The following is a 23,946-nucleotide window of genomic DNA, read 5'->3' as shown; positions in this document are numbered from 1 at the left end:
CTGGCTGAAGTGATAGCCACCAAAAAGACTGCTTTCAACGTCAGGTCTTTCAGAGATGCCCTCGACAAGGGTTCAAAAGGCGGCTTCTGCAATGCTCTTAGCACCAGGTTGAGATTCCACGCAGGCACCACTGAGTGCAGAGGAGGGCGCAGGTGATTAACTCCCTTGAGAAAGCGCACCACATCTGGCTGCGAAGCCAGGGAAGCACCCTTCAGGCGGCCCCTGAAGCAAGCCAGAGCCGCTACCTGGACTTTAAGGGAACTGAGCGACAGGCCTTTCTCCAGACCTTCTTGCAGGAACGCCAACACTGAAGAAATTGGAGCAGTGAAGGGAGAAAGTGAGCCTGCTTCACACCACGCTGCAAATATACGCCAAACCCTGGCGTAAGCAGTAGAAGTAGAGCGCTTCCTCGCTCTCAGCATAGTGGCGATGACCTTGTCTGAGAAGCCCTTCTTTCTCAGACGCTGCCGCTCAATAGCCAGGCCGTAAGACCAAAGGGGGAGGGATCCTCCATCACCACGGGACCCTGATGTAACAGGCCCTGCTCCACTGGCAGCCGCAGAGGATCGTCGACTGAGAGCCTGATCAAGTCCGCATACCAGGGACGTCTGGGCCAATCCGGACCCACCAGGATTACCCTGCCGGGATGCTTTGCCACCCGGTCTAGCACCCTGCCCAACATGGGCCAGGGCGGGAACACATAGAGAAGCTCTTGAGTCGGCCACTGTTGGAGAAGAGCATCTACCCCCAGGGATCGAGGGTCCCGTCCTCTGCTGAAAAAGCGCGGCACTTGGCAATTGGCCGATGACGCCATCAGATCTAGGCTCGGCTGGCCCCAGCGCTTCGTGATGTCCAAGAACGCCTGAGCAGATAGCTGCCACTCTCCGGGCTCCAAGGTATGGCGACTGAGAAAGTCCGCCTTGACATTCATGACTCCGGCAATGTGGGCCGCTGACAGCTGCTCCAGGTTCGCTTCTACCCACTGGCATAGATTCATAGCCTCCTTGGCTAGAGGGGCGCTCTTGGTACCTCCCTGGCGGTTGACATAGGCCACAGCCGTGGCATTGTCCGACAGGACCCGTACCGGCTTCAACACCAGTACCGGGATGAACTCCAAAAGCGCCAACCGAATGGCTCTGAGTTCCAGGAGGTTGATAGACCACTTTGCCTCTGCAGGAGACCAGAGCCCCTGCGCTGTCCTTCCCAAGCAGTGGGCTCCCCAGCCCGAGAAAGAGGCGTCCGTCGTGACGACAATCCACTCCGGGGTCACCAGAGGCATTCCCGCAGACAACTTGTCTGTCTGCATCCACCAGCTCAGCGCCTTGCGCACTGCTGGGTCCAAGGGAAGGCGCACAGCATAATCCTCCGACATCGGAGTCCAGCGCTGCAGCAGAGATTGTTGTAGTGGTCTCATATGAGCCCTGGCCCAGGGCACTACTTCCATCGTGGCCGTCATAGAGCCCAACAGCTGCACATAGTCCCAAGCCCGAAGAGGAGAGGCTACTAGGAACTGGTCCACCTGAGCCTGAAGCTTGACAATCCGATTGTCTGGCAGGAACACTCTGCCCACTTGGGTGTCGAATCGAACTCCCAGATACTCCAGGGACTGAGTCGGGCGCAGCTGGCTTTTCTCTCAGTTGATGATCCATCCCAGGGAGCTCAAAAGAGCAACTACCCGGTCCACAGCTTTGCCGCACTCTGCATAAGAGGGGGCTCGGATCAACCAGTCGTCCAGATAAGGATGGACTTGTACTCCTTCCTTTCGCAGGAAGGCCGCGATGACCACCATTACTTTGGAAAAGGTCCGCGGAGCAGTAGCCAACCCGAACGGGAGGGCTCTGAACTGGAAGTGTCGGCCCAGGACTGCAAAACGCAGAAAGCGTTGATGAGGAGGCCAGATGGGAATATGCAAGTACGCTTCCTTGATGTCCAAGGATGCCAGGTACTCCCCTGCCTTCACTGCCGCTATAACAGAGCGGAGAGTCTCCATGCGAAAGTGCCGCACTTTCAAGGACCGATTGACCCCTTTGAGGTCGAGGATAGGCCGGACAGAACCTCCTTTCTTTGGTACCACAAAGTAAATGGAGTAACGCCCCTTGCCAAGCTGACTTTCTGGCACCGGAACGACCGCACCCAGGCGGATCAGATTGTCCAAAGTCTGCTGCACTGCCACAGCTTTGACCGGAGACTTGCAGGGAGAGAGTACAAACCCGTCTCTTAAGGGTCGGCAGAACTCTAGCTTGTAGCCGTCTCTGATGACTTCCACCACCCAAGCGTCTGAAGTTATTGTGGTCCACTCGCCCAGAAACGAGGACAGCCGTCCTCCAATCTGCACTGGGGCGTGGACCAAGGCCCCGTCATTGGGTACGAGACCCTGGGGGAGGACCGGAGGGAGCACCTCCGGGACGGCGGTCTCTGCGAAAGGAATGCTGCTTGGGGGAGAAATTCCTCTTAAAGGAAGAGGGGGCAGAGGAACCCGACCTGCCCGGGCGGTACCGACGGGCTTCCTGAAACCGTCCTCTGGAGGTACCGGGACGAGTACTAGCCCGAGCCCTGACCTCTGGTAACTTCTTGCCCTTAGACGTGCCGAGATCGGTCACGATTTTGTCCAGCTCGACCCCAAAGAGCAGCTTGCCTTTAAAAGGCAATCTAGCCAGGCGGGATTTAGAGGCGTGGTCAGCAGACCAATGTTTCAGCCAAAGCCACCGCCGCGCAGAGATTGTCTGAGCCATGCCTTTAGCTGAGGCCCTCAAGACATCATACAGCAAGTCTGCCAAATAGGCTAAGCCCGATTCCAGGGCCGGCCAATCAGCCCTCAAGGAATGATCCGAGGGGGAAGCCCGCTGCACCATAGTCAGGCACGCCCTGGCCACATAGGAGCCGCAAACTGAGGCCTGCAAACTTAAAGCAGCCGCCTCAAAGGACGACCTTAAGGCCGCCTCCAATCTTCTGTCTTGGGCGTCCTTTAGGGCCGTGCCACCTTCCACTGGCAATGCCGTTTTCTTAGTCACCGCAGTGATTAAAGAATCCACGGTAGGCCACAGATAGGCCTCACGTTCACTTTCAGTCAAAGGATAGAGGCGGGACATAGCCCTAGCCACTTTAAGGCTCGCTTCAGGGACATCCCATTGAGCCGAAATTAAGGTGTGCATGGCATCATGCACGTGGAAGGTTCTAGGCGGGCGCTTCGTCCCCAGCATAATGGCAGAGCCAACAGGGGCTGAGGGAGAGACGTCCTCCGGAGAGGAAATCTTCAAAGTGTCCATGGCCTGTATCAACAGGTTGGGCAAATCCTCTGAGCTAAAAAGCCGCGCTGCAGAGGGGTCATCCGCTCCATCCGAGCGGGGATCCGTCTCCTCCAAGGAATCCGCAAAGGACCGTTGGGAGAACTCAGATACGCTGCCCTCATCTACATCGGAGGAGACAAAGTCCTCCAAGGCCTGGGAATCAACCCGAGGGCGTTTACCTCTGGGAACCTCAACCTCTTTACCAGACGAGGGAGCAGGGGCAGCGTTTTGCATAAGGAAGGCCTGATGCAGCAGCAAAACAAACTCGGGGGAGAAACCCCCCAGACTGTGCACTTCCGCAGCCTGGGCTACAGCCCTAGACGCACCCTCAACCGGCGCTCGCAAGAGCGGGGGAGAGACATGCTGCGCATCCAAAATGGCATCCGGCGCGACACTCCGCGAAGGAGCCGCGCGGGAAGAACGGCGCTTAACTTTAGCCGTTTTTGTGCCGTCGCCCAAATTAAGGGCGTTCATGGCATTAATGTCTCCAACCTCAAGGGCGGCCCAAGAAGAAGCCGTCCGAGCCGCGTGGCCGGCCAAGATGGCGGAGGCGAGGAGCGGGGGATGGGCGTTTATGGCGGGGAAAAACCGCCACGCCGGAGGAAGGACCGGGACATTCATCGGTCACGAAACTGTCACCCAACAAGGGCGAATCAGGCTTTAAGACCCCCGCATCCCCTCTAGAAGCGCTCAAGCGATCCGGGGAGCGACTCTTTGCGCCCTCGCCCTCCGACGCCATATGCCACGAGGAGAAGAATCGGGGAACCCCCTGCCCGCTATAAAAAGGTAAAAATTACCTGCTTGCCGCTCCGAGCTGTAACAACCTGGTGTCCCAGTGAGTAGCTGCAATAAACGTTTAAATAAACGTCGAAATAAACGCCTTTAAGGACGTTCAAAATTTTTTTTTTTTTTTTTTTTTAACGGAGCCAGCGGGAGGGGGGAGAAAAGGAGGGACCTGGCACCACCAGGTTTGCACTTGCTCAAAAGAGCCCTCAACCCCAGGCACTCAACAAAACCTAAGAATTAGGCTTGGAGGCCTAGCCAGAGCTGCTGCTGTGTGTGACCACCACCTGCTGAGATAGAGAACATACTGAGGAGTTTCCGGCAGCACATGACCACATATAGGGAGGCAAAAATTTGCTCTCTATCTCCACCTGCTGGTAGATGGACACAACCCACCAGTCTATGGATTGATCAGCTTGATGATATGGAAGAATGTATTTGAACTACCTCCTTGAGGATACCCTTAATAAAATGTTTAAAGGCAGGCTGGTTGGCTAGATGTCATTGACACACACTGGCCAGTAGTATTGCAGCCTCACATGGGAAGATATCTGGCAGCTCCCCTTCAACTAATTTAGATCCAAAGTAGTCTCAACTTATTAGTCAAGACTATGGAAATAGTCTACAGCCTATGATCATTCATCAAGTCCCAAAAACTAATTGGGAGACATTTCAAGAACATTAGCAGACTGGGCATTTCAAGTTATCACTGGAAACAAAGCCTTAACATACAAAAAAAAAAAAAATGAAACACATGCTTCTGCTTCAGGGCACAGGGGAAGAACAGCTAAATCAGCCCCCCTTTTGAATTCTCATTGCCATACCAAGAAGAGATCAAGTCTGTTTCAGCCTCACCCAGTAAAGATGCAGCTTTACAGTGAAAGAGTGCATTATGGAGCAGACAAAGCCAAGTTCCCTTCACCACACAAGCCTATTGTAAACAGAACTCCCAGTCATCCCATCTGAGGGTTCAAAAACAATGCCCTCAACATATACTTCTTCAGAAGGAAGAAGCATCTCATTTAGACCCAGATATGAGGTCAAATGACTGTCAAAATCAAGAGTCTGCACTGGCACAGCTCTTACCAGGAACTGCGTCTGATCCTGCTCCATCAAGGAGGAATAAGACTACTTGACAACAGCCTAGCGGTTAGTGCAGTGGTGATCCTGGGGAACTGGAGTTGGATTCCCACTGCAGCTCCTTGTGACTCTGGGCAAATCACTTAACCCTCCCATTGCCCCTGGTACAAAATAAATACCTGAATATATGTAAACTGTTTTGAATGTAGTTGCAAAAACCTCAGAAAGGTGGTATATCGAGTCCCATTTCTCTTTCATACCTTAAATTCCTCTAGTAAGACTCTGAAGATTCCTCCTTGTCCATATAGGAAATATCAGAACAGAGAACTTGGGTATTCCTAAACAAATGCACTCAGTCTATTAAATCTTCCTGACACAGCAGATTTGGCAGGCACCTCTTTCTACTCCACCTACTCCTGAGAAAGGAATTAGCAACAAGATAATGAGCCTCGAAAAAGAGAAAAAGAAAGAGAAGAAAAAAAAAAAAAAAGAGAAAAAGCAAGAAAAAAAATAATAAACTGTTGATAAGATAAAAAGAAAAGAAATGTTCCAGAATAATATACTGACTGTAAGAATAGCAGTGCATCAGTTTCAATTGATGCACTATTTCTATTCTGCCCTAGACAAGGTCTAAGCTTTAGTCCTTACAACTTGATGGAACACATCAGAACAGGCATGTGCTACACAGTGGAGAGAACCTAACTAGCTACCACGAAGGTTAAAGAAATGGTTTCTCTACAGGATGACTGCGCAATTATCCAACCTGCTGCAGACACTGAAAAGTAACTACCACCTTCTTCCCAGAGAACAAGTTTTTTCATATTGAAAGCCCTAACAAAAAGATACCAGTTGTGTCCTATTCTTATGCTAGGTCTCAGACACAAAAGCCTCCCCAGTAATAAACCCCAGAAGTCAAACTAGCCACAAGCATAGTAACATAGTAACATAGTAGATGACGGCAGAAAAAGACCTGCACGGTCCATCTAGTCTGCATGAAGCCCAGGCCTAAGTTTTGGCTACAGCACATACGCTAGCACTAGAGTAGGAAGGAGACTTCCTAGACAACTGGAATCACAAAATGGACAAGGTAAAATTATGTATCATACCTGATAATTTTCTTTCCCTTAATCGTAGCAGATCAATCCATAGACTGGTGGGTTGTGTTCATCTACCAGCAGGTGGAGATAGAGAGCAATCTTTTGCCTCCCTATATGTGGTCATGTGCTGCCGGAAATTCCCCAGTATGTCGATATCAAAGCTCCATCCGCAGGACTCAGCACTTAGAGAATTACACCCACAAAGGGACACTCTGCCCAGCTCACCACCGCCGAAGCGGGGGAGGGGAAATATTCCAGCGCACCACTGCCGGGGCGGTGGGCGGGAAACCACACCCGCCGACGCGGGGGGAACAGGCTTATCCTGCTACCGCAACCGCGGAAGGAGCTGGCTTACCCTAACACCGCCGAAGCGGGAGGGATACAAAGCTACCCTACAGCCGCACGAAGCGGGAGGGAGCGCCGGCATAATTTAGTTATCAATCCAGCCACTGCTGAAACGGGGGGAGAGGAAGCAGCAGCTCACTGTAACACAAAATCGTCTCAACTCGAAGAGACTTCAATTGGAAGAACTTGAACACGAAGTCCTCGTGAACAGGAAATGAAGACTGAACTTGAACCTGAAATATAACCAGAACACAAACAATACAGATATCTGGGAGGGGCTATGGATTGATCGGCTATGATTAAGGGAAAGAAAATTATCAGGTAGGATACATAATTTTACCTTCCCTATCATCAAGCCGATCAATCCATAGACTGGTGGGATGTACCGAAGCAGTACTCACCCAGGGCGGGACATGGAAATCCCTGAACGCAACACTGAAGCCCCAAACTGGGCCTCGGCCCGAGCAGCCACATCCAAGCGGTAATGCCGTGAGAAGGTATGAGCCGACGACCAAGTAGCCGCTCTGCAAATCTCTTCCAAGGAGACAGATCTGGACTCCGCCATCGAGGCTGCTTGTGCTCTAGTAGAGTGTGCCTTCAGCTGAATAGGCGGAATCTTCCCCGCCGCCACATAAGCTGACGCGATCGTCTCCTTGACCCAACGTGCCACTGTAGGCTTCGATGCCTGCAGACCCTTATGAGGGCCTGCGAACAGCACGAACAGATGATTCGACTTCCGGAAATCATTGGTCAGTTCCAAGTGTCTGATGATGACCCGTCTAACATCCAGGTATTTGAGCGCAGGGTACTCCTCTGGGTAATCCTCCCTACAAAAGGAGGGTAGGTAAAGCTGCTGATTCACATGGAATCGAGAAACAATCTTGGGCAGGAAGGAAGGCACTGGGCGAATTGATACTCCTGCCTCAGTGAATCGCAGGAACGGTTCTCTACACGAGAGCGCCTGGAGCTTGGAAACTCTTCTGGCTGATGTGATAGCCACCAGGAAGACTGCTTTCAACGTCAGGTCCTTCAGCGATGCCCTTGGCAAGGGCTCGAAGGGCGGCTTCTGCAAGGTCCGTAGTACCAGATTGAGATTCCACGTAGGCACTATCGAGTGCAGAGGGGGGCGCAGGTGATTAACTCCTTTGAGAAAGTGTACCACATCCGGCTGTGAAGCCAGGGAAGCCCCCTTCAGACGACCCCTGAAGCAAGCTAGAGCCACCACCTGGACTTTCAGCGAACTGAGCGACAGGCCTTTCTCCAGCCCCTCTTGCAGGAACGCCAACACTGAAGAAATTGGAGCAGTGAAGGGCGATAGAGAGCCTGCCTCGCACCACGACGCAAAGGTACGCCAAACCCTGGCGTAAGTGGTGGAAGTAGAGCGCTTCCTCGCTCTCAGCATAGTGGCGATGACCTTGTCTGAGAAGCCCGTCTTCCTCAGCCGCTTCCGCTCAAGAGCCAGGCCGTAAGACCAAAGGGGGAGGGATCCTCCATCACCACGGGACCCTGATGTAAGAGGCCCCGCTCCGCTGGCAGTCGCAGAGGGCCGTCCACCAAGAGTCTGACCAAGTCCGCATACCAGGGACGTCTGGGCCAATCCGGACCCACCAGGATCACCCGGCCCGGATGCTTTGCCACCCGGCCTAGCACCCTGCCCATCATGGAACACGTAGAGAAGCTCCTGTGCCGGCCAATGCTGGAGAAGAGCATCGACTCCCAGAGATCGAGGGTCCCGTCCTCTGCTGAAAAAATGCGGCACTTGGCAATTGGCCGAGGACGCCATCAGATCCAGGCTCGGCCGGCCCCAGCGTTTCGTGATGTACAAGACCGCCCGAGCAGACAGTTGCCACTCTCCGGGATCCAAGGTATGGCGACTGATAAAGTCTGCCTTGACATTCATGACTCCTGCAATGTGGGCTGCCGACAGCTGTTCCAGATTCGCTTCCGCCCACAGGCATAGCTTCATGGCCTCCTTGGCTAGCGGGGTGCTCCTGGTACCTCCCTGGCGATTGACATAGGCCACAGCCGTGGCATTGTCCGACAGGACCCGTACAGGCCTCAGCACCAGTACTGTGAGAAACTCTAGAAGCGCCAACCGAATGGCTCGGAGTTCCAGGAGGTTGATGGACCATTTCGTCTCTGCAGGAGACCAGAGCCCCTGCGCTGTCCGTCCCAGGCAGTGGGCTCCCCAGCCCGTCAAGCAGGCGTCCGTCGTGATGACAACCCACTCCGGGGTCGTAAGAGGCATTCCTGCGGACAGCTTGCCTGGCCTCAGCCACCAGCTCAGCGCCTTTCGCAACGCTGGATCCAAAGGAAGGCGAACGGCGTAATCCTCCGAGACTGGAGTCCACCACCGCAGAAGAGAGTGCTGTAGTGGTCTCATATGAGCCCTGGCCCAGGGCACTACCTCCATCGTGGCCGTCATGGAGCCCAACAGCTGCACATAGTCCCAAGCCCGAAGAGTAGAGGAGGCTGGGAACTGGCCCACCTGGGTCTGAAGCTTGACGCTCCGGTTGTCCGGCAGGAACACTCTGCCCACTTGGGTGTCAAATCGAACTCCCAGATACTCCAGGGACGGAGTCAGGCGCAGCTGGCTTTTCTCCCAGTTGATGATCCATCCGAGGGAGCTCAGAAGAGCAATGACCCTGTCTGTAGCTCTCCCGCACAGGAAGGGGCTCGGATCAGCCAGTCGTCCAGATAGGGATGGACTTGCACTCCCTCCTTGCGGAGTAAGGCCGCGATGACCACCATTACTTTGGAGAAGGTCCGCGGAGCCGTAGCCAACCCGAACGGGAGGGCTCTGAACTGGAAGTGTCGGCCCAGCACTGCAAAGCGCAGAAAACGCTGATGAGGCGGCCAGATGGGAATATGTAGGTAAGCTTCCTTGATGTCCATGGAGGCCAGGAATTCTCTCTTTTTCACCGCAGCTATTACGGAGCGGAGGGTCTCCATCCGGAAGTGCCGAACTTTCAAGGCCCAATTGACTCCCTTGAGATTGAGAATAGGCCGAGCAGAGCCTTCTTTCTTTGGCACCACAAAGTAAATGGAGTAGCGCCCCTTGCCAAGCTGATCTACTGGCACCGGGACCACCGCGCCCAGGCGGATCAGGTTGCTCAAAGTCTGCTGCACGGCAGCTGCTTTGACCTGAGACTCGCAAGGAGAGTTTACAAACCCGTCTCTTAGGGGTCAGCAGAACTCTAGCTTGTAGCCGTCTCCGATGACTTCCAGAACCCAAGCGTCTGAAGTTACCCTGGTCCACTCGCCCAGAAACGAGGACAACCTTCCTCCTATCTGCACTGGGCCATGGACCAGGTCCCCGTCATTGGGTACACGACCCTGGGGGCGGGCCGGAGGATGAACCTCCTGGACGGCGGTCCCTACGAAAGGAATGCTGCTTGGGGGAGAAGTTCCGTTTGAAGGAAGCGGAGGCAGAGGAGGCCGACTTACCCGGGTGATACCGACGGGCTTCCTGGAATCAGCCCTTAGAGGAACCAGGACGGGCACTGCCGGCCCGAGTACTGACCTCCGGCAACCTCTTGCCCTTGGACGTGCCCAGCTCCGTCACGATCTTGTCCAGCTCGTCCCCAAAGAGCAGCTTGCCTTTAAAAGGCAGCTTGGCTAGGCGAGATTTAGAGGCATGGTCAGCAGACCAGTGCTTAAGCCAGAGCCACCGCCACGCAGAGACTGTCTGACCCATACCCTTGGCCGAAGCTCTCAAAACATCATACAGCAAGTCTGCCAAGTAGGCCAAACCCGACTCCAGGGTCGGCCATTCCGCCCTCCAGGAAGGGTCCGAGGGGGAAGCCCGCTGCAAAACAGTCAGACACGCCCTAGCCACGTAGGAGCCGCAAACCGAGGCTTGCAAACTCAGAGTGGCCGCCTCAAAGGACGACTTTAAGGTCGCCTCTACTACTACTACTACTATTTAGCATTTCTATAGCGCTACAAGGCGTACGCAGCGCTGCACAAACATAGAAGAAAGACAGTCCCTGCTCAAAGAGCTTACAATCTAATAGACAAAAAATAAATAAAGTAAGCAAATCAAATCAATTAATGTGAACGGGAAGGAAGAGAGGAGGGTAGGTGGAGGCGAGTGGTTACAAGTGGTTACGAGTCAAAAGCAATGTTAAAGAGGTGGGTTTTCAGTCTAGATTTAAAGGTGGCCAAGGATGGGGCAAGACGTAGGGGCTCAGGAAGTTTATTCCAGGCGTAGGGTGCAGCGAGACAGAAGGCGCGAAGTCTGGAGTTGGCAGTAGTAGAGAAGGGAACAGATAAGAAGGATTTATCCATGGAGCGGAGTGCACGGGAAGGGGTGTAGGGAAGGACGAGTGTGGAGAGATACTGGGGAGCAGCAGAGTGAGTACATTTATAGGTTAGTAGAAGAAGTTTGAACAGGATGCGAAAACAGATAGGGAGCCAGTGAAGGGTCTTGAGGAGAGGGGTAGTATGAGTAAAGCGACCCTGGCGGAAGACGAGACGGGCAGCAGAGTTTTGAACCACCTGCCTCCATTCTCCTGTCTTGGGCGTCCTTCAGGGCAGTGCCACCTTCCACCGGCAGTGCCTTTTTCTTAGTCACGGCAGTGATTAAGGAATCTACCGTGGGCCAGACAAAGGCTTCCCGATCCCCCTCAGGTAAGGGGTACAGACGGGACATAGCCCTGGCTAATTTCAGGCTCACCTCAGGGGCATCCCATTGCGCTGAAATTAAGGTCTGCATGGCTTCATGAACGTGGAAGGTTCTAGGCGGGCGCTTCGTTCCCAGCATAATGGCGGAGCCAGTAGAGGCTGAGAGAGAGCCTTCCTCCGGAGAGGCAATCTTCAAAATGCTCATGGCCTGCACAAGCAGGTTGGGCAAATCCTCTGAGCGAAAAAGCCGTGCTGCAGAGGGGTCGTCCGCTCCATCCGAGTGAGGATCAGTCTCTTCCATAGATTCCGCTAAGGATCTCTGGGAAAACTCAGATACGCTGCCGTCATTCACATCAGAGGAGACAGAGTCCCCTGAGGGTGGAAGATCCACCCGAAGACGCTTAAGCATAGAGGCCTCATCACCCCGATCAGAGAGGTGAGCAGGGGCAGTGTTCTGCATAAGAAAGGCCTGATGTAGCAGCAAAATGAACTCAGGGGAGAAACCCCCCAGTCTGTGCATTTCTGCAGCCTGTGCCGCGGCCCTACAGGCGCCCTCCATCTGAGCTCCCAGTAGCGGGGAGGCGTGCTGCGCGTCCAAAATGGCTTCCGGCGCGAAACTCCGAGAAGGAGCCGCGCGGGAAGAAGGGCGTTTTAATTTCGCCAACTTCTTACTGTCGCTCGATTCAAGGGCGACCAAGCTGTTAACGTCTCCCATCTCGAGGGCGGCCCAAGAAGAAGCCGACCGAGCCGCGTGGCCGGTCACGACCGGGAGGGCGGCCAGCGGGGGATAGGCGCCTAAGGCAGGAAAGGCCGCCGCACCAGAGGAAAAAACGGTGAACTCTCCCGGCTCCGAAAGGGCGCCCAAAAAGGACGACTCTACCTTCAAGCCCCCCCGCTTCCCCGCTAGGTGCGCGAACGCGTTCCGGGGAGCGTCTTTTCGCGCCCTTGCCATCCGAGGCTATAGCCACGTGGAGACCGTTCGGGGAACCCCCTGCCCGCTAGTAAAAGGTAAAAATTACCTGCTGCTTGCTCCGAGCAGCGACGACTTGTTCCAGTGAGCAGCTACAAATGGACGTCCTTTTTGAACGTTTAAAAACTTTTTTTTTTTTTTAACGGAGCCAGCGGGAGGGGGGAGAAAAGGAGGGACCTGGCACCACCAGGTTTGCACTTGCTCACGAAGAGCCCTCAACCCCAGGTACTCAACAAAACCTAAACAATTAGGCTTAGAGACCTAGCCAGAGCTGCTGCTGTGTGACCACACACCTGCTGAGACAGAGAACATACTGGGGAATTTCCGGCAGCACATGACTACCTATAGAGAGGGAAAAGATTGCTCTCTATCTCCACCTGCTGGTAGATGGACACAACCCACCAGTCTATGGATTGATCGGCTTGATGATAGGGAAGTGGATACTTCCACAGTACATCTAAAGCAGTTAACATTTTATTATCTGATCAATAACGTTTTAAACGCCAAACAAATCTCATTAACAAATGAAGTTGCCCTTTCAGCAGATGATTTTGCTATTCAAATTAAACAAAAAATCTTAAATCAGGAATAGTTTTCTGTCAAACAATGGCAACCAATCACAAAATAACCTTGTTCTATACAAACTTAACCAATTTATTTTGTTATATACAAACTGTAACCAATTTACTTCAGACTTGTAAGCCACATTGTACTACTACTACTACTATTTAGCATTTCTATAGCGCTACAAAGCATACGCAGCGCTTCACAAACATAGAAGAAAGACAGTCCCTGCTCAAAGAGCTCACAATCTAATAGACAAAAATAAAGAAAGCAAATCAATTAATGTGGGGGAGTGGTTACAAGTCAAAAGCAATGTTAAAGAGGTGGGCTTTCAATCTAGATTTAAAGATGGTCAAGGATGGGGCAGTAATATTCCAGTAAGATGTGTAAATAAAAAACTTAAAGCAAGACGGTCAATATATTGTATATGGATTTTCAGAAGGCACTTGGCAACATGAAAGACTCCTTATGATGAAGCCACAACTATCAATAGGTGGGAAAATGTGGGAAAATGTGGGATACAAATGCAGAAATAAAGAAATAAAAATCTCAAAGAAACAACTTGCTCCAAATGGGTGTGTGGACATTCTTCCAACTACCTAGCTCTGAAACAGTCAAATTCTTCCTCTCGAAATACTCTACCTCTCACAGTGTATCTTGGATACTTGTCCAAAACTGTCCCATAATTTTTTTATTGATCTCCCTGGTGGCCTAGTGACCCTCCCCACACCAATCAAAAATAGCCCTGGTGGCCTAGTGAACCCCCCCCCCCTCTTCATCCCATCCCTTTCTTAAAAGATTGAAGGCAGAGGCAACACCTCCTCCCTCGGGTGGCCGCCTCTTCCAAAATGGTGGTGCCCAACCCCCCTGCCTGCTGCATTCTGGGATGTACTGATAGGGCCCCACCCAATGAATCCCAGAATGCACCAGGCAGGGGCTGGGCACCGTCACTTTTGAAGAAATGTTGATCCCGCCTACAACTTTTTAAGAAGGGATGGGGAGTGGAGTGGGGTCACTAGGCCACCAGGGCCATTCTTGATTGGTGCAGGTTGAGAGAATGCGGGGGGGGGGGGGGGGGGGGGAAATCACTACACCACCAGGGCCATTTTTGCTTGGTGCAGTGCCCAACTGGGTCTGCATCGAAGCTGTGAAATGTATTTGACAGCCAAGTCGTAAACAGTGACCACTGAACAAAGGGGGATCTGTGCAGCTCATTAGTACTCTATCCGCTTTGTGCATTGGTTGCTGTTTGCGACTTGCTAAATTTTACAGCTGCCATTGTGCACTAGGCCCTCAATGCATGCGACACTGCTACTGTACCACTACACTAGCCTACACAAATTTGGATCCTAGTCTACAGCTGGCACTAGGAGCCCCTTTAACGCTTCCATACACAGACTCCTCATTCAGCAGAAAAGTCAACTACTTCATCCCAACCTCCACATATTAGATCAATAGGGATAATAGAAGGTACAGTTTCAGAGCTCCAATTAAATTAAGTCTAATATATCTTATTACCCATCAAAATTGGAGACTACTAGGTAGTCTCAAGCTTAACAGAAATGGATTTGGTGCATATCACTAAAAAAAAAAAAAAAAAAAGCAGCTTTGTCAAGTGTCCACCAGCCTCCCCCTTTTTGATTCAGGGGCTCAGTACAAGTCAGCGATTCCATTTGAGTGCAACAGCAGCATCACCACCACCAAGTGCTGGACAAGGAACATGTTTCCAAACATCCACCTGTGGCCAGATGCATGAAAAGAACTTTTGAACTCCAAGCCACCTGTCAGAATCTGCCTACAACATAGTACTTCAACTTCTTACTGTAACTTATGAAACTTCTACTTGAGCTCTTAAGATCTACCTTCCATGGAAACTTTAGTTTCTCATAGCTATCATTTCACCTACAATTCCTAGTGTATTACCAGCCATGCACACAAATCTACTGTAAACAGTGTAGTTTTACATAGACTCATCCTAAATTTTTGCTGAAGACAGCGTGATTTCCACATCAAGTCAACCTACATGTTTCTTCCATTTTAGGTACACAAGAGTAAAATGTTCCACATACACACTAGACTTCAAAGAAGCCCTGCAGATTTACCTACAAAGAATGAATTCGGTAAAACAAACACTCAGATTCAAGTTTTTCAAACCAAATAAAAGTGGAAATACCAGTCACAAAAAGAACTATCTGCATTTCTTTGTTATCAGCAAGCTAATTTGAATATCTAAAATAACTGTGCACCAGCAAAGAGTTACAAATATATTGACAGCATAACCATATTTATCAGAAAACATTTGCAAAGCAATGATATGCTACATGCATACCTTCAAACATTGTTTAGACCAGGCTTCAAGAATAGACAATGCCTTTGGTCAAGTAGTGCTTCTGATCCCTATCCAGACATGCTTCCTTTGCTTGCTTAACCACATGGGTTTCAGAATATGAGGGGGGGGGGGGGGGGGGGGGGGGAGTCACAGCGCTCATCTCGAGAATTGCCAGGTATGGCTGTAGGAATCAAGCTTGTCCATGTAGAATAGTTGCAAACCTGTAAATTTGAGCTCAGAGAGCAGGCCCGAGCCCGCTATGTCAGATGACACCCCCATCTATTTTAGTGTTCTTCTAGTAAGCAAGGTATACTATGCATTGCAAAATTATCCCAGCTCAGATGTTCAAAAGCTAACATTCAGGCCTACATTAACTCAGCAAGTCAAGATGTTTTTACCATAGCTACCAAATGAAAAAGGAAAACACAATGAAAACATGCTATTTGAAAACCAAATTTGCCAAGTCTTGGTTTACTTACCTTTCGTTGTCCTAAGCAATGACTGTCTCCCAGCACCAAGCAGAGAGCTCACTCTCGAAACACTGGGTGGAATCTCTTTATCCAATAATGGACCAACACGTTTGCAAATCTGCAACAAGTAATCTGGAGCCACATGTTTGTTTGACAAAACCTGGTGGAGCAAAAAAGTGGAGTTTTAATTAAATCGTGAAGGCTTTTTTTTTTTTTCCTTTTCCTCATTAAGGGTCAGGAGACATTCAGTACGACCACTAAAGGACAATGATGAGCAAGGATCACTCCTCACTCTTCAGGGATTACTCATACAGTAAAGCCTCAATCATCCAACCCAAATGGGACCGACCCATTGTCGGATAAATGAAAAGTCAGATAATACGGAAAACAATGGTAACCCCTCAAACAATGCAGAAATAAAAAGTCCTGGCTCACAACAGTGCTGTTTTGTGGTAAAAATAAGAGTCCCGGGTTCAGGAAAAAGCTGTGTGACATCACAAAGGGACTGTCTTATATGCCGGACGGTGAGACCAGCGAAGATCGGATAATTAAGACTGTACTGTATTTTGAAAGAACTTGTGCCTAGGGGGAGAATGAGCAAGAGGACTAGGGTGGTCCCAGGACTTTTTTTTTTTTTTTAAGGGAAAAATTTAATTCACTCAACCCTGAAGCAGGGCAGAGATTGGGAGTGGTAGTAGTCTACCAGAAATTCAGCAAGTTCAGAAGAGGCCTTAGATCCAAGGCTTAGCAGGGAGGATCCACTTTGTGGAATTTTCTAGTTCCAGGCCAGGGCTGGAGGCCCCAAGGGAGTCTTGAATAATGAAAAGAGTGCCACTTAACTTCCCAACAGCAGAAACTTCACAAGATACTTTGGAAAATTAACTAAACCTCAATAAAGAGATTGCAAAACTACAGTAAGCACTAATGCATGCTTACTGGAGCCTAAAATGGCACACTGCAGACGCACGCTGAGGCATTCCACAGTAATTTTTTAATATGCACTCGCAAATCACACACTAATGCGGAGGGGTATGTTTGGGGCAGAGAATGGGCAAATCTATGCAAATTACTCAGCACATCAGCATTACCACACACGGGAAAATTAGGTTCTTACCGTGATAATTTTCTTTCCTTTAGTCATAGCAGATGCAGCCATTACAGATGGGTTGTGTCCATCAACCAGCAGAGGGAGATAGAGAGCACACTTTTTTCAGTGCCTCATACCAGCTTACTCCACTGCCTCTCTTCAGTATTTGAAGCTTCCAAAGCAGTATGGCAAACCGCAATGGGAATAACATGAACTTTCCTCACAGCGAACGATGGCCCTACAGCAAAGGGCATTAACTCAGAATGGAGGGAATGAAACATCCTCCCGGAGGGCATAAACTCATCCTCCACTGAGACGTAACTGGAGGGAATAAACTCATCCTCCCGGAGGGAATAAACTCATCCTCCAAAACATGAAACTGGAGGGAATTAAGTCATCCTCCTTTAATTGAACAAGAATCCTGAAGACTGTTTTCCGACTTTCTCCCAAGGACGGAATCTCCAGGAAACACGAACAGAACCTGAAATAGATTTACAGCAGATAACATCAGACAGGGAGGGATCATGGCTGCATCTGCTATGACTAAAGGAAAGAAAATTATCACGGTAAGAACCTAATTTTCCCTTCCTTGTCATCAAGCAGATGCAGCCATTACAGATGGGATGTATCAAAGCAATCCCTAGATAGGGTGGGAACAAGCCACACCACGCGCCAGCACTTGCGCTCCAAAATGTGCATCCCTCCTGGCAGCCACATCCAGCCTGTAATGTCGGGCAAAAGAGAGCTTAGAAGCCCATGTTGCTGCACTACAAATCTCTTGAAGAGAGAGTGCTTCAGTGTCAAATCTTTCTCTGAAGCACGCCGAAGCGGTTCAAAGGGAACACCCTGAAGGGCCTTCAACACTAGCCCCAGGTTCCAAGCTGGACAAGGTGCACGCACGGGAGGACGGAGCCAAAGCACCCCTCTAAGAAACCTTGCCACATCCGCATGAGCAGCTAAAGACACGCCTTCAACCTTGCCACACAGGGAGGCCAATGCTGCCACTTGCACCCGCAGGGAATTATAGGCCAAGCCTTTTTGTACACCATCCTGCAAAAAGTCCAGAATCGGCGAGACAGGAGCCCGCAGGGGTGTGATCTCTCTGGAAGCACACCAGACTTCAAACTGGCGCCAAATTCTGGCATAAGCCACGGAAGTGGAACGCTTGCGGGCTTGCAGGAGAGTAGTAATTACTTTATTGGAATAGCCTCTGCCTCTCAATTGCACCCTCTCAATCGCCAGGCCATAAGACCAAATCGGCCGGCGTCCTCCATGGTCACCAGACCCTGTGACAACAGGTTGGGAACCAGAGGTAACTGAAGGGGATCCTCTACGAACATCTGTCGGAGGTCCGCATACCAAGGCCTCCTGGGCCAATCCGGGGCGACGAAAACCACTTCTCCTGGATGCAGCCGAATCCGCAGGAGCACTCGCCCTATCAAGGGCCACGGAGGGAACACATACAGTAGGCCCGGAGGCCAGGGTTGAGCCAAGGCATCCAACCCCGCCGCGCGAGGATCTCTCCGTCTGCTGAAGCAGCACGGGACTTTGGCATTGGAGCTTGTTGCCATTAGATCCATCACGGGCTTGCCCCACTTGGCACATATCTGCAGGAACACTTCGTCTGCAAGTTCCCACTCTGCTGGATCGATCTGATGCCTGCTTAGATAATCGGCTTGCACGTTGCTCTGACCTGCAATGAGAGCTGCCGACAGAAACTGTAGATGCAGCTCGGCCCAGTGGCAAATTTGTTCGGCCTGCGCGGCTAGAGCTCTGCACTGAGTGCCGCCTTGTCGATTTATGTAGGCCACTGCTGTCGTGTTGTCCGACATCACGCTGACAGCCAATCCTTCCAGGGTCACTTGAAAGGCCAGAAGCGCCTGAAACACCGCTTTCAACTCTAGGCGGTTGATGGACCACTCAGACTCCTCGGGTGTCCATAGACCCTGGGCATGCTTCCCCTTGCAATGTGCGCCCCAGCCTTTCAGACTGGCATCTGTCACCACTAGGCACCAATCGGGGAGCGCCAGCGGCATTCCTCGCCGCAGCATGCTGTCTGAGAGCCACCACTCCGTGCTGAGTCGGGCCGCAGGGAGCCAAGAAAGTCTGCATTGGTAATCCTGAGATACTGGAGACCATCTTTGGAGTAGAGCATACTGTAGAGGTCTCAGGTGCGCTCTCGCCCAGGGCATCAGTTCCATGGTGGCCGTCATTGATCCAAGCAGCTGGACAATGTCCCAAGCTCGCGGGCGGGGCATCCTCAGGAGCAGACGGACCTGATTCTGAAGCTTGCACCGCCTTTGCTCGGGTAGGTACACATACCCCGCGGCTGTGTCGAACCTGGCCCCCAAATATTCTAGAGACTGCGAGGGGGTCAGGTGACTTTTGGCCAAATTGACAACCCAGCCCAGAGACTGAAGTACTGGGATCACTCTGGCTGTTATATGCTGACTCTCTGCAGCAGAGTTTGCTCGAATGAGCCAGTCGTCCAGGTACGGGTGAACCCGAATACCCTCTCGCCTTAGAAAGGCAGCTACTACCACCATAACCTTCGAAAAGGTGCGGGGAGCTGTGGCGAGGCCAAAAGGCAAGGCCCGGAACCAGAAATGCTTTCCCATAACCGCAAACCTCAGAAACTTCTGGTGCGGGGGCCAAATTGGAATGTGCAAGTAAGCTTCTTTCAGGTCCAGAGACGTGAGAAACTCTCCTGGGTGTACCGCCGCAATGACGGAGCACAGGGTTTCCATGTGAAAATGCCGCACTCTCAGGGACTTGTTTAATTCTTTTAAGTCCAGAATAGGGCGAAAAGACCCTCCTTTTCGCGGCACCACAAAGTAGATGGAGTAGCGGCCGCAGCCGTGTTCGACAGGAGGTACCGGGGACACGGCCCCTATCTGAATCAGACTTTGTAAAGTCTCCTCTACCGCCGCCCGTTTGGCGGCAGAACCGCATCGGGACTCCACAAACACGTCTCTTACAGGGGCGTCGAATTCTATTCTGTAATCGTCTCTGATCAGGTCCAAGACCCACTGATCTGAGGAAATGTTGGCCCACTCCTCGGCAAAAAAGGAAAGACGTCCTCCGATGACAGGACTCGAGGAGAGGGCCGGCGCACCATCATTGAGAGGGTCGCCCCTGAACTCCAGGCCTTGAGCCAGTGGCTGTGGAACGTTTGTCCGAGCGAAAGGAGTTCCTCTGCTGAAAACGGGCACGAGAAGTGAACCCAGAACGCCCCGGGCGGAACCTTCGAGCTTCACGGAAGCGAGGTCTGTAAGAGGAGTGGACCGCCACACCCTTAGAGGAAGGCCGAGGCCTATCTTCGGGCAAGCGCTGGGGTTTAGCCTCACCCAGGCCCTTCACAATTTTCGCCAACTCCTCACCAAACAGGAGAAGGCCTTGAAAAGGCAACTTCACCAACCCTTGCTTAGAGGCCATGTCCGCCGCCCAATGCCGTAGCCAAAGAAGACGGCGAGCCACCAATGCTACTGCCATGTGTTTAGCCGAAGCTCTGACAATATCATAAAGGGCGTCAGCAAGAAAGGACAAGGCCGACTCCATCCGCGGAGCCACATCTGAAAAGGGCTCCGCTCCATCACCGGGCTGTTCCACTGCCTGTTGCAACCAAGCCAGGCAGGCTCTAGCAGCATAACAACTGCATACAGACGCCCGAATAGCGAGACCTGCAATTTCAAATGACCGTTTAAGTGCTGATTCCAGTCTACGGTCTTGAATATCCTTCAGGACAACACCTCCTTCAACAGGGAGGGTAGTTCTCTTTGTCACAGCTGTGACTAGGGCATCCACTTTAGGCATAGCAAAGCGAGCCATATGCTCCTCACTCAGAGGGTATAATTGCCCCATAGCCCTGGAAACTTTCAAAGGTCCCTCGGCGTCAGCCCATTGAGCCGAAATAAGCTCTTGGATGGAGTCATGCAAAGGAAAGGCTCGAGCAGGCTTTTTGGTACTAGCCATCCTAGGATTCACAGAGGAGGCTGTGCCACTGGCAGGGTCCTCAATAGAGAGAGCCTGCAGGGCATCAGAAATAAGCACTGGCAGCTCTTCACGGTGGAAAATCCTCACCGCGGAGGGATCGTCCAGATCCTGAGTCACTTCTGCACCAGACTCTGGCTCCTCAGACCAAGAAGGCCTGCCACAGTCCTCCGAATCCTTGCAGCCCGACCACGGGGGGGGGGGGGGAGGAGATGCAGCACTCTCTGAAGGGGAAGGTAAAATTATGTATCATACCTGATAATTTTCTTTCCATTAATCATAGCTGATCAATCCATAGACTGGTGGGTTGTGTCCATCTACCAGCAGGTGGAGATAGAGAGCAATCCTTTTGCCTCCCTATATGTGGTCATGTGCTGCCGGAAACTCCTCAGTATGTCGATATCCAAGCTCCATCCGCAGGACTCAGCACTTAGAGAATTACACCCACAAAGGGTCATTCTGCCCAGCTCACCACCGCCGAAACGGGGGAGGGGAATTAACCCAGCTCATCCCCACACCCGCCGATGCGGGGGGGATCTGGCTTATCCAGCAACCACAACCGCGGGAGGAACTGACTGACCCTAACACCGCCGAAGCGGGAGGGATACAAAGCTGCCCTACTGCCGCACGAAGCGGGAGGGAGCGCCGGCAGAATTTAAGTCTCAATCCAGCCCCGTAAAACGGAGGGGAGAGGAATGCAGCAGCTCACTGTAACACAAATTCGTCTCAACTCTTGAAGAATTCATTGAAAAACTTGAACACGAAGTCCTCCTGAACAGGAACTGAAGACTAAACTTGAACCTGAAATGCAACCAGAATATAAACAATACAGATATCTGGGAGGGACTATGGTTTGATCAGCTATGATTAATGGAAAGAAAATTATCAGGTATGATACATAATTTTACCTTCCATATCATCATGCTGATCAATCCATAGACTGGTGGGATGTACCGAAGCAGTACTCACCCAGGGCGGGACATAGAAATCCCTGACCGCAACACTGAAGCTCCAAACCGGGCTTCCGCCCGAGCAGCCACAGCCAAGCGGTAATGCCTGGAGAAGGTATGGGCAGATGCCCAAGTTGCCGCCTTGCAAATCTCTTCCAAGGAGACGGACCCGGCTTCTGCCATCGAGGCCGCCTGAGCTCTAGTGGAGTGAGCCTTCAGCTGGATAGGCGGCACCTTCCCCGCGGCCACATAAGCCGCTGCAATGGCTTCCTTGACCCATCTTGCCACTGTAGGCTTAGCAGCCTGCAGACCCTTACGAGGACCTGCAAACAGGACAAACAGATGATCCGATTTCCGGAAATCATTGGTCACTTCCAAGTATCTGATGATGACTCGTCTCACATCCAGATATTTGAGAGCAGAGTATTCCCTCTGGGTAGTCCTCCCTACGAAAGGAAGGGAGACAGAGCTGCTGATTCACATGGAAGCGAGAAACAATCTTGGGCAGGAAGGAAGGCACTGTGCGAATAGTCACTCCTGCCTCAGTGAACTGCAGAAAGGGCTCTCGACATGAGAGCGCCTGGAGCTCGGAAACTCTTCTGGCTGAAGTGATAGCCACCAAAAAGACTGCTTTCAACGTCAGGTCTTTCAGAGATGCCCTCGACAAGGGTTCAAAAGGCGGCTTCTGCAATGCTCTTAGCACCAGGTTGAGATTCCACGCAGGCACCACTGAGTGCAAAGGAGGGCGCAGGTGATTAACTCCCTTGAGAAAACGCACCACATCTGGCTGCGAAGCCAGGGAAGCACCCTTCAGGCGGCCCCTGAAGCAAGCCAGAGCCGCTACCTGGACTTTAAGGGAACTGAGCGACAGGCCTTTCTCCAGACCATCTTGCAGGAACGCCAACACTGAGGAAATTGGAGCAGTGAAGGGAGAAAGTGAGCCTGCTTCACACCACGCTGCAAAGGTACGCCAAACCCTGGCGTAAGCAGTAGAAGTAGAGCGCTTCCTCGCTCTCAGCATAGTGGCGATGACCTTGTCTGAGAAGCCCTTCTTTCTCAGACGCTGCCGCTCAATAGCCAGGCCGTAAGACCAAAGGGGGAGGGATCCTCCATCACCACGGGACCCTGATGTAACAGGCCCTGCTCCACTGGCAGCCGCAGAGGATCGTCGACTGAGAGCCTGATCAAGTCTGCATACCAGGGACGTCTGGGCCAGTCCGGACCCACCAGGATTATCCGGCCCGGATGCTTAGCCACCCGGTCTAGCACCCTGCCCAACATGGGCCAGGGCTGGAACACATAGAGAAGCTCTTGTGTCGGCCACTGTTGGAGAAGAGCATCTACTCCCAGGGATCGAGGGTCCCGTCCTCTGCTGAAAAAGCGCAGCACTTGGCAATTGGCCGATGACGCCATCAGATCTAGGCTCGGCTGGCCCCAGCGCTTCGTGATGTCCAAGAACGCCTGAGCAGATAGCTGCCACTCTCCGGGCTCCAAGGTATGGCGACTGAGAAAGTCCGCCTTGACATTCATGACTCCGGAAATGTGGGCCGCTGACAGCTGTTCCAGGTTCGCTTCCGCCCACTGGCATAGATTCATGGCCTCCTTGGCTATAGGGGGGCGCTCTTGGTACCTCCCTGGCGGTTGACATAGGCCACAGCCGTGGCATTGTCCGACAGGACCCGTACTGGCTTCAACGCCAGTACCGAGATGAACTCCAAAAGCGCCAACCGAATGGCTCTGAGTTCCAGGAGGTTGATAGACCACTTTGCCTCTGCAGGAGACCAGAGCCCCTGCGCTGTCCTCCCCAAGCAGTGGGCTCCCCAGCCCGACAAAGAGGCGTCCGTCGTGACGACAATCCACTCCGGGGTCACCAGAGGCATTCCTGCAGACAACTTGTCTGTCTGCATCCACCAGCTCAGCGCCTTGCGCACTGCTGGGTCCAAGGGAAGGCGCACAGCATAATCCTCCGACATCGGAGTCCAGCGCTGCAGCAAAGAGTGTTGAAGTGGTCTCATATGAGCCCTGGCCCAGGGCACAACTTCCATCGTGGCCGTCATAGAGCCCAACAGCTGCACATAGTCCCAAGCCCGAAGGGGAGAGGCTACTAGGAACTGGTCCACCTGAGCCTGAAGTTTGACAATCCGATTGTCTGGCAGGAACACTCTGCCCACTTGGGTGTCGAATCGAACTCCCAGGTACTCCAGGGACTGAGTCGGGCGCAGCTGGCTCTTCTCCCAGTTGATGATCCATCCCAGGGAGCTCAAAAGAGCAACTACCCGGTCCACAGCTTTGCCGCACTCTGCATAAGAGGGGGCTCGGATCAACCAGTCGTCCAGATAAGGATGGACTTGTACCCCTTCCTTTCGTA

The 23,946-nt window shown here is 52.1% G+C and overlaps 1 protein-coding gene across 2 annotated transcripts in view; it reads right to left on the bottom strand.

The window, feature by feature from the left end:
- BRWD1 (bromodomain and WD repeat domain containing 1) overlaps positions 1 to 23,946 on the bottom strand; it is a 523,732-nt gene that overhangs the window by 484,910 nt on the left and 14,876 nt on the right. For both annotated transcript variants that reach the window (XM_030203838.1, XM_030203839.1), the window contains exon 5: positions 15,561 to 15,711. In XM_030203838.1, coding sequence (XP_030059698.1) covers positions 15,561 to 15,711 — 151 coding nt within the window. The remainder of the gene's footprint in view (positions 1 to 15,560; positions 15,712 to 23,946) is intronic.

This window comes from Microcaecilia unicolor, chromosome 5 (genome assembly GCF_901765095.1).
Source record: "Microcaecilia unicolor chromosome 5, aMicUni1.1, whole genome shotgun sequence".
NCBI classification, from domain to species: Eukaryota; Metazoa; Chordata; class Amphibia; order Gymnophiona; family Siphonopidae; genus Microcaecilia; species Microcaecilia unicolor.
Note: the sequence above shows the minus strand (reverse complement) of the source record. Positions and strands in the feature narration are given on the sequence as shown.